A 9,925-nucleotide genomic window follows, 5' to 3' on the forward strand; every position below is an offset into this window, starting at 1 on the left:
ATAGAATTTCATCCAAGGAAACAAAGGAAAATGGATATAGATTATCTTAATGGAAATACACATTTTTTTCTTTTATTCAAATTCATGACAGACAATTGTACAGCTCAGAGGTTGGCAAAATGTTTGTATTGTTTTGAATATCCCCCTCAAATTTACCCAACTTAATGCTGAAATTACTTGAATGTACTGGCTGAAAATGACCACAAAAATTAAATTTAAAAACAAAGAATTTGTTGAACAGCCCACATATTTAACAAAAACAAGGACTTGAAAATCCTAAAAATGTGCAAAAAATTACTTTGAAAATGACAGATTAAAAAAAAGCAAATCCCCAAAATACATAAAAATGCCTTTAAAAAAAATCGGTTGTCTACGATAAGCAACCAAAACATAAGTGAAAAGTTATCTTAAAAAAAAAAAAAACAGATCCCACATTTGCCTGAGAGTCGAATCAAACCGTGTCTCGTTTACTTTGAGACCAGCGATGCTGTGCGGCATCGAGGACAAGATAGGACGCAAAGCTGGAGGAAGCAGAGATGAAGATGTTGAGGTTGTCTGAGTGGCAACGATGGATAGGATCAGGAATGAGTCCGTTAGCACAATATATTGGTAGAAGGATGCTGAGGTTGGAACTGCAAGGCAGGAGGCCTGGAGGAAGCACTGCACCAGTTCGATTTCCTGAGGTCGCTAAGGAGAGTGAAACATTCTCTGGAGCTGCTGCTGTCTTTCTACAGAGACTGTAGAAAGGACCCTGTGCCACTGCATCCTGGTGTGGTTTGCAAGCCACACTCAGGCTGAGAGAGGAAGGTACTGCACGGATCACCACCAACATACACGTCCCCGCCCTTGAAGATGTCGGCAGGTCCCGATGCATGCAATGTCCCGACGAGAGACTATCCAGGGAACCCCCACTTCACCCTTCTGGAAGGCAGTAAACGTACTCGAAGACCCGAACTTCAAGATCACAACAGTTTCTGCCCCCATGCCATTAAGGAACTAAACAGCAATAACAATAAACACTGTAAATAGAACAAATGTTTCCAATATCTCCTTCAAGTTCAATACAAAAGACAAACATTCCCCACAAGGATATGTTTTCCCTTTTTTTTAAATGTTATGTCTTTCATATTTATATCCTTCAATGTCTTTTGTTGGATTGCAGAACTTGACAATTTTGTTGTGACGGCATCGTTTCAATGACAATAAAAAGCATTCTGATTCTGAAGAGAAGATTAATGGATGCGGTGAAAGAGGACATGAAGCTATTTGGTGAGAGAGAAGAGGAAACAGGAGAGGGTCAGACAGAGAGACGGCCATGTAGACCCCTAATGGCAGCAGTTGAAAGAAGTACAGAAATGCTCATAATTACACCAGTATGTATTGGTGGAGATCCAGCTTCCGGCTGTCTGTTAATCAGCGGGCGTCGCTGTACTGAGAACCCCCCAAAAAAATAAAACAGAAGACCTGTGTCTACTTGTGTTATTGCCATTAAAGGCCGTCTCCTCACCCACAAGTTCATATAAGCTCAGCATTTCCTCTGTGAGGAAATGTCTTTTCCACATGTTCCCCATGAACCATGCAGCAAAGGTCATGTTCACCAGAACCTATAAACTGGGTCGGTACAAACTGTATTCTATTCATTTTTTGAAAAACCAAGCACATCACAAGAGCCAAATTAATTTACATAATTTAATACTCCTAAGTTTGCTGATGTGTTTAGTAACGGTAGTAAAATAAAGCTAAAAGTTGAAAAGGTAAATCTCAGTGATACAGCATTTAGGAAAAGGTTAACAGATTATTTTTTTAAAACATTCATTATTTTCATTAAACCTCAATCACCTATTATCTTGCAGCCTAATTAAAAATAAAAAAATAAAGTTAAAAATAAACCTGCAGTCGAGTAGTGGACACCATGAACACATATTGTGGCCCTGCGGTTGTGGAAAAAGGACATGAATATAATGGGTTTTCAGCTCTTAATTTTACCAAGGAAATGAGATAGAAGAAAAATGTAAATTTGCATTTTAAGTTGTCCTTGCATTCAATTGCGGTCACATGACATACCAGGTTTTGTTTCTGCACATGCCTAGAGAATCTGTTAGCTTTTTCTCTGGTTAACACTTTTAAACAGCTGGAAACGAGTTCAGAATCAAAATGAGAAATAACATGTTATCCCCTAATGAGTTTACACAAGTCCCGCGAAACTGCAACAGAACTACCGTATCATATAAATATCTATTCTGAGTACTTGTTGGCTAACTACTAAAACGCTTATCTTCCTATTAGCTAGCTTCCAAGATGCTATCTAAAGGGTGTACAATTAGTCTCACTGTATTGAATGTGGCGGCGTCATCATTTGGAGTTGAAGTTACTTTTGGTTTTGTCATTTTGCCATTATAAAATACATTTATTCAGTACAACATTAATATATGGTACTATGTACAGCACTTCAGGAAGAAAAACAGAATAATGAAAAATAGCTTGTGGTGCATAGCCACACAAAGGCAGTGAATCTCTGAATATGATAGCCAAGGTACACAACACACTGGAATTTTCACATGTAAAAAAAAAAAGGTATTGAGATAACCACCTGAGATTAGAAGACGTCCAGTTCCAAATCCAACAGCATCAGCTTCCATTCCAAGAAATGAACTTTTCCTCAAGGAAATTTTCCAAGTTGATATGCAGATATTGGACCAGAAGGACAGGATCTGGAGGCCATGGCTCTGCCTGAGGGTCCCTCTAAAAACTGTTCCCACAAAGTCTGAAATATTTGTCTTGCATCAGCTGAGGTGAACACACATCATTCCTCATGCTCAACAAACTGGCCCATTATTACTTTTTTTGTTTTTCAAAACTGCATCCAATGAAAGAACTTCAGGGCCACCTGTGCTTTCACTGCTGTTGGTAAAAACCAAGTGTATGCCAGGAGCTTGATTGCTTGATTGCACGCACCTGTGGCGAAGAGACTACCAGCCCACCTGAATTTCACTGAAAAGGTGCAGAAACAAATAAATATTGTGGAGGCAAAAAAAAGGATAAAATTAAAACAAAAACAATCATCCAGGTTAATACTTCAAACTTAGTGATGGCAAAATTCTTCATGATGGGCGTATAGGACTGTTATGATTCGGCTAATAAGTTTGGTTAGCTTGAGGCAGCAGTAGATTATTCAACAGGATCTTAGAGAGTGAGACGATGCCTGAAGAATGGAGGCGAAGTGTGATGGTGCCCATTTTTAAGAAAAAGGGGGATGTGCAGAATTGCGGCAACTATGCAGGGATAAGGTTGATGACCCATAAATGAAGTTATGAGAAAGAGTAGTGGAAACTAGACTGGGAGCAGAAGTCAGCATTCGTGAACACCTGTATGGCTAGAAAGAGTACTCCAGATGCAGTATTTGCTTTGAGTATGCTAATTGAACAGTACAGAGAAGGTCAGAGAAAGCTTTATGGACATAGTGAGAGGAAACAAAGGTAATTGGTGTCAGAAAGGAGGATACAGAGAATAGGGTTAGATGGAGAGGGTTGATTTGTTGTGGCGACCCCTGAAGGGAAAAGCGAAAAGGAGGAGAAAAAGAAGAAGAAGCCTAAGAGCAGATTAAGGCAAATTAATAAAAATGCTAATCTAATTCTGCGTGCTCAAAAAAATTATTCATTGTTTATTAGTCCAGCTAATTTGAAAGAAACACAATACAAAACTTCCTTAGCTGACAGGTGACCCCGACAACCTCTATAAAAATGCTAAAGCTATTTCTAATTCTAATGGTAGCAGCACCCCAACAGGTTAACTCATTATTATTCGACCGTAAAAAAAACTAAATAATGCACATTTTGCTATTTGCAATGTTTATTAAAAAAAAACTTCCTCAGCTGAAATCTACCCCCCCACCTTCATAAAAATGCTACTGCGACTGTTAATTGGGTGTATAGCCCCCCCAACCTTTTTTTTTACCTATTGTTTTAATTATTAAAGTAGACCCCCCCCACCAATAAAATGCCAATGCTACTTCTAATTATGTGCGTAGCCGCCCCCCAGCTTTTTATTGATTTCCACCATAAATAAAAAAAAAAAAAAAAACATTTAGCTATTTGCAAAATCTGTTTGAAAACATTACCAAACAAGACCTCCTCAGCTGACAGGTAGCCCCCCTCCCACCAATAAAATGCTAATGCTACTTCTAATTGTGTGCGTAGCCGCCTAAAACATTTATTATTTGTTTATTATTCCACTGTAAAATCAAAATAAAAAAAAATTAAAAAAACACTTGGCTATTTGCAAAATCTGTTTGAAAACATTACCAAACAAAATTTCCTCGGCTGACAGGTTGACAATAATGTTACTTCTGATTGTGTTAATATAGCCACCCCCAACCTTTTTCTTATTTGTTTATTATTCCATCGTAAAATAAAAACAAAAATTAAAAAATACTTGGCTATTTGCGAAGTTTGTTGGAAAACATTAACAGACAAAATGTCCTCAACTGACAGGCTGACAATAATGCCACTTCTGATTGCCTGTGTGTGTGTGTGTATTCACCCCCAATCTTTTTTTATTTGTTTAATATTCCATCATAAAATAAAAAACAAAATAAAAAAACACTTGCAAATAAATATTAGCAAACAAAACTCAGCTGCCAGCCAGCCCCGCCTTCGACCCCCCACCCAAGTGATCCCCCCTCCTCCAGGACACTCCCCGGCCGGCCGGCCGACCGAGCCGGCCCCTCCCGCTCCCACAAACCTGTCTGCGGTCCGGGTGATCTTCCGAGGTGGGGAGACTCTCTTCTCCACCTTCCTCCACCCCGCGTTCTCCCTCCAAACTTCCCCGACGATGGGCTCCGCGGCTCTCGGCCTGGCGGTTCTCCTGGCCTCGCTGATGCCGCCGTGCGCCGCCGCCCGGTCCGACGCGCCGCGGGGCGTCGCGGCGGGATTCGTGTTCGACCTCCGGGCGACTTGCGAGCCGCAGTGCGAACACGCCGGCGTGTGCATCCGCAACAATACCTGCCTCTGCTCCCGGGGCTACGAAGGAGAGACCTGCCAGTATGGTGATGTGACAGTCTGTTTTGTTCACTTTCAGGTGCATGTTTCAGGCCGAGATATTCTTTGAGCAAGATTTTAAAAGCACATTTCTACACTTTAAAACTCTCAATAATCCCAAATAGAAAAGTGAATTCAAAAATGTGTACCAAATAAGAACAAGGGTTTTGGGGAGGATATAGTCCCTCCACACAGTACTCGTGTTTATATGTGGATAACCAGAAGAGGGGTTTATGCATTAACATAAGTTTTATAGAAACTGTATATGTCCATTTGCTGACATGTGAAATCCAGTGTTCAGTCCGTTTGAAGTGAATAGCTTAATCCAGGATGTCGGTTTGTTCCCAGTGTGGGTGTATCCAGCATCCAGAAGATAATTTATTTATATTGGTACTGATCATCACTCATGAGTTTTTTATTGGCAAGATGAATGTCATATGCAAATGGAGGAAATATCGCTATGCAGCCTGTGTGTCAATGTTTGGGCGCTCTTATTGAAATATGAAAACATTTTGTGTCTCCTGCACAGCCAACTGTTATCCTAAATGTAAGAATGGAGGGGAGTGTCTTCGTCCTGGAAAATGCAGATGTCCTCCAGGGTTCGGAGGGAGATACTGTCACAAAGGTAGCCCACTTAGTCAACTCAGAAGTTGTGAATTTGTGGTGGAACAGTGCTTGTCCCAATGTTTTGTGTTTTTACTGTGCAAGAAAGAAAATGAACAGTCAAACAGACAGTAGAACTAGCAGCACTGTGACCGAGAGGCTTTATTGCCAGTCAAGCACATCACTGTAAATTAAAGTAAATTGCAGTAAATTAAAAGATGAGCAGAAGTAGCAACAATTCACAATGACTGCCACAATACTTGTGAGTTTTTACCAAACGTTGTCAGGTTAATGCGGCAATAGTATGATATTGATCATTTTAATTTGCGAGAAGAATTGGTCTCAAAATTATTACAAAGTAAACTTGCAAGTTCATACCAATAGATTGTTATTAACATTTTTTTTTGCAATCTGGCCAACTTTTCTGTTTTGCAAATCTCTATAGACTGAGCTTGGTCTTACATTAATTTTCCATTCTTCATTTATTACGTAAAACGTGCAGGTTTAAAATGAGTCTGTAAATCCTAAAAGTTTTCATTCTCAAGGGTCATGGATTTGAATTTTAAGCAATGTTAATCTCTTTTGGCCAGGTTGAAGTTTAAGTTTCCGAAAGACTTACCAGAGTCTTGCATTTTCTTACCCAGAATAATCATAATAAAAAAAGAAAACTCAGAAACAGTCCAACACAGAGAAAAGGAGTAAACCAGATCTCTTTGAAAGGGAACAAGGGGTTGCTAGGTAACAGATCAAATCTGCCAGAAAAAGGTCTTCCCTTTGGTCTCAGTATTTAGCGTCGCTCTGATGTTTGCCAAGTTGCCGAGGAGTGTTTTTGGCAAACGTTCAGTCTTATTACAGTACATTTCAAGAAATTTAGTGTTTCCCTGCAACGACCTCCTTCCTGTTTGGAGCTAATTATAAAACTGTCTTTGGACTTGCACAGGTGGCAACATCATAAATCTGAGGATATCGGGGATGATAAGGGCCAAAACTATTTAAAAATGCACAACTGGGTTAATTTCTTGTACTGTTTGTGTCCAGTCTTTTAAGGCACTGGGCAAGAAATGAGGGGGGGCACCAATATACCTGGTCTTTTTGAGGTACAACTCAGAAGAGAAATGGCGCCTTTTGGGGCAATTTGTTTCCCAGGATCCTTCTTGCAACTTTCGCTCACTAGCTTAGCATTAGCGCTATACAGAGAAGGATGTCTCTCTTATCGCCTTACAACAGGGATGCCAGACAGGCGAAGAACTTAAAAGCAAGAGCTTATGCCCGCAGGTGGTGCAGTGAACCCACACGTATGAGCAAAGCATTCTCATAATCGCAGTATGCCACAGCCTAAAGGTGTCGGTGTGTGTGTGTGTGTGTTTTCGGCAGTGACATGCGACGGCGGATGCTGGAACGGAGGCGAGTGCATTGCCGTCAACGGCGCGGCCAAGTGCATCTGCCCCTCGAGCTGGACCGGATCGAAATGCCAAGATGGTGCGTTTACGGCCGTATCTAATGACCTCATTAACACCGGGGCTCTGGGGCACCAGCTGGAGCCGCTTCCCCCCGGCAATATTTCAAGCAGGTCTCCAACTCAGAGACGCTATGATGACGGGCGGCAACATTCAGCCTCTCTTCGCAACAATCCACATGACTTAGTGGTCGTAAACCTTTTACGGCTTGCGAATGGTGGCCGTGACCTTCGGGCGATAAATTCCGGTTGCACTTCAACTCAGAATGTTTTAAAAAAGGCACAGACGATCCGGGTGTGAATTTCGGGGAGTCATCCAGGGCCACCTGTGTGACCTCAATATGACTGAGAGCCTCTCATTGAGCTTTGGTAGCATGTTGAGATAAATACTGTCATCGGGGCATTAACACACTACCAGGGACAACTCTATCTGACATGGACAGTTTATATATAACAGTGTGTCAGGATATTAAAAAAAAAAAATCATCACTTCCAAACCTTTGAGTCAAGCCAGTCCAAATCATATCCACAAATTATACCTACAAATTAAGTTAACATGTAACGCTCTCGGTTTCCAGAACAAACAAATATCTGGTTGTTGGATTAGTAAGTTAAATATGAGCATCCAATCCTCATTAAAGATTATCTTTGGTAACCAAACAACAACTAAAAATTTACTTGATTGCGTTGAAAACATGGACATTAGTTACCTTTTAATGACCGGGGAAAACCATTTCGCCAAACATAATGAATGGAAAACTTGGCATGAATTTAACATCATAAATATGTAAAACTAATAATTTGGGTTTTCCCAAATCTGCAAGAATTTGCCTGAAAATGGGGAAAAATAAAGAGCGATCACAGTGGAAAGGGTTACCAAACAAGTACCGGTAGAATCGAAATAGTTTGCCATTCTTTAAATATACATATGTATTGAAAAATTGTCGTTTCTGTTACTCTATGGAGATCAATATTTAATATCTGTTGTTAATTTGACAACTGTATGTTTCAGACCTGAGCAGATATTCAAACATATATTCAAATAGTGACTAACAAAGCTAAAGCGGATTTCCAGATCTGTCCCACATGCCTGATTTGTCTCTGTCCCGTCCGGTCCACAGCTATTTGTCCACAGGGCTGCAGGAACGGGGGGGTCTGCGTGGCTCCGGGAATCTGCAGCTGTCCCGAGGGTTGGCTGGGCGGCGCCTGCCACACGGGTGAGTTCAGACAGGTCGCAGAGGAACCAGCGCATTCCCACTCCAAACGCCTTCAAGATGCATTTACGCCGAGAGCTTTTAAAAGCTATCAGTCCATGAATCACACCCACAAGACGAATCACATCAGGTTTCCCATGCAGCCTGGCTTTCCAGTTGTGGAAACCACTGTAAAATAATCAATAACATTTATTTTTCTTAGTCAGCCGGATATAATGGTAAAATAGAAAAAAGTGCGTATGAAATAGCAAGAAAATTGCAGAAACTTGGTGTAAATCAAACCACTTGAATTTCTGCTCTGGTGGGACTGGGAACCTTGTGCATAGGGGGAAAGTTTTCACCTTGTTTTTCCAGATGTGACTGAAATCCATACGCTTTTCGCCCGCTGCGGATTTATTGCCCTCCTTTCCTGGCTTTTGCAGCGGTGTGCACTCAGTCCTGCCTGAACGGAGGGAAGTGCATTTCGCCTGACAAGTGCCGCTGTCGCCCACCGTTCTCCGGTCCCCGCTGCGAGTCCAGGAAAATATTCCACTAGTGTGGAAACTGAGGGCGACAGCTTTGTCTTTGCTAAACATTCAGGTTCAAAAGCATTTTCTTATTTCAATTTTTTTCAGAACCACAGATATGGTTGATTGATGCTGTATGAACATGATGTGTCATAAAAGGTTTGTTTAAAAAAATGTCTACTTTTCATTCCGTCTCCATTTGAGCTTCATTCTTGGGGTTTAAAAAGAGGATCACTGGTATCGGCCTGAAAAGGTTCACTTTAGCCACTTTACCACCAAATTACCCGGAATTGTGAATCCCCCGGTGCAACCCCACCCATATTAAATTCAACCCTACTCTTTGCCTGGATGGGGGTAGGACTTTTCAGACGACCTGGAATCCTTCGAGGAGCGCGGAAACACCGCAAGTGTGTCCAATCAATTACTGTTTTTCAGCAAACAAAGAACGCTGATTGGGTGGAAAACACTTGCAGCATTTCCGCCTGTTAAACTTGTTTCATTGTGGAAAAATGGGAGTGGAAGACGAGAATGTACGCAAGGCTGATGGACGACGAGGCCCTGGCTCATTTGAGCATGTGTATGGATGAAGATATTCAGCGAGGCTTTGATTTGGCTTCTTATCTCCACCTACTGGATTGGATGTGCAATGAAGTTTCATAAATTGTTCTACACTTTTGACCAAGAATTCTTTTCCCCGGAAGAATAAATTCATGATCATAAAAAGTTCCTGGAATTGTGGTGGAAAGGGGCCAGGCTAGCCAGTTAGCATGCTAACATCTGTGCAACACAATCAGATGATATGTTGTGACTGCTGAGGAACACTGAGGAGAATTTCAGGGGGACCTACAGTACTGTTTACTGGACGAAATTTTAGCGGCGCAGAGACCTTACACAACTAGTTTGCGCATAAAGCAGAACTAGCAGACCCCGTGGGGTCAAGTGGAATTCGGAATCGGGAATGCATTTCCTCGCGTCGAAAGCTGGAGTGCTCAATCTGTATTTCACACCAAATTTATTGGACATGGGACAAACCGCTGGAAAGGAGGTGAAGATAGATGAAAGTGCATGCATGCAAAATAAAAGCTCATTCACCAAACTAAAAGTATAAAT

At 41.3% G+C, this 9,925-nt stretch overlaps 1 protein-coding gene across 1 annotated transcript; it reads left to right on the forward strand.

Annotated features, from left to right (window-relative positions):
• Positions 1-4,704: 4,704 nt before the first annotated feature.
• On the forward strand, positions 4,705-8,971 carry seraf (Schwann cell-specific EGF-like repeat autocrine factor). The gene is made up of 5 exons (XM_086154386.1): positions 4,705-5,044; positions 5,566-5,661; positions 7,014-7,118; positions 8,217-8,312; positions 8,732-8,971. Exons 1-5 carry the CDS (start codon positions 4,831-4,833, stop codon positions 8,842-8,844), a joined length of 624 nt encoding a protein of 207 aa, XP_086010512.1. The 5' UTR covers positions 4,705-4,830; the 3' UTR covers positions 8,845-8,971.
• The last annotated feature ends 954 nt before the right edge of the window (positions 8,972-9,925 follow it).

The sequence above is a fragment of the Fistularia commersonii genome, chromosome 10, assembly GCF_037954325.1.
Source record: "Fistularia commersonii isolate RoL2024-O1a breed Wild chromosome 10, RoL_Fcom_v1.0, whole genome shotgun sequence".
NCBI classification, from domain to species: Eukaryota; Metazoa; Chordata; class Actinopteri; order Syngnathiformes; family Fistulariidae; genus Fistularia; species Fistularia commersonii.

What these genes read in the sequence shown, in the direction of transcription:
- seraf (XM_086154386.1), top strand. Translation starts at nt 4,831, where the DNA reads ATGGGCTCCGCGGCTCTCGGCCTGGCGGTTCTCCTGGCCTCGCTGATG. An exon ending in AGGAGAGACCTGCCAGTATG is followed by an intron (nt 5,045 to 5,565) that starts GTGATGTGACAG and finishes TCTCCTGCACAG; the next exon opens with CCAACTGTTATCCTAAATGT. An exon ending in CGGATCGAAATGCCAAGATG is followed by an intron (nt 7,119 to 8,216) that starts GTGCGTTTACGG and finishes TCCGGTCCACAG; the next exon opens with CTATTTGTCCACAGGGCTGC.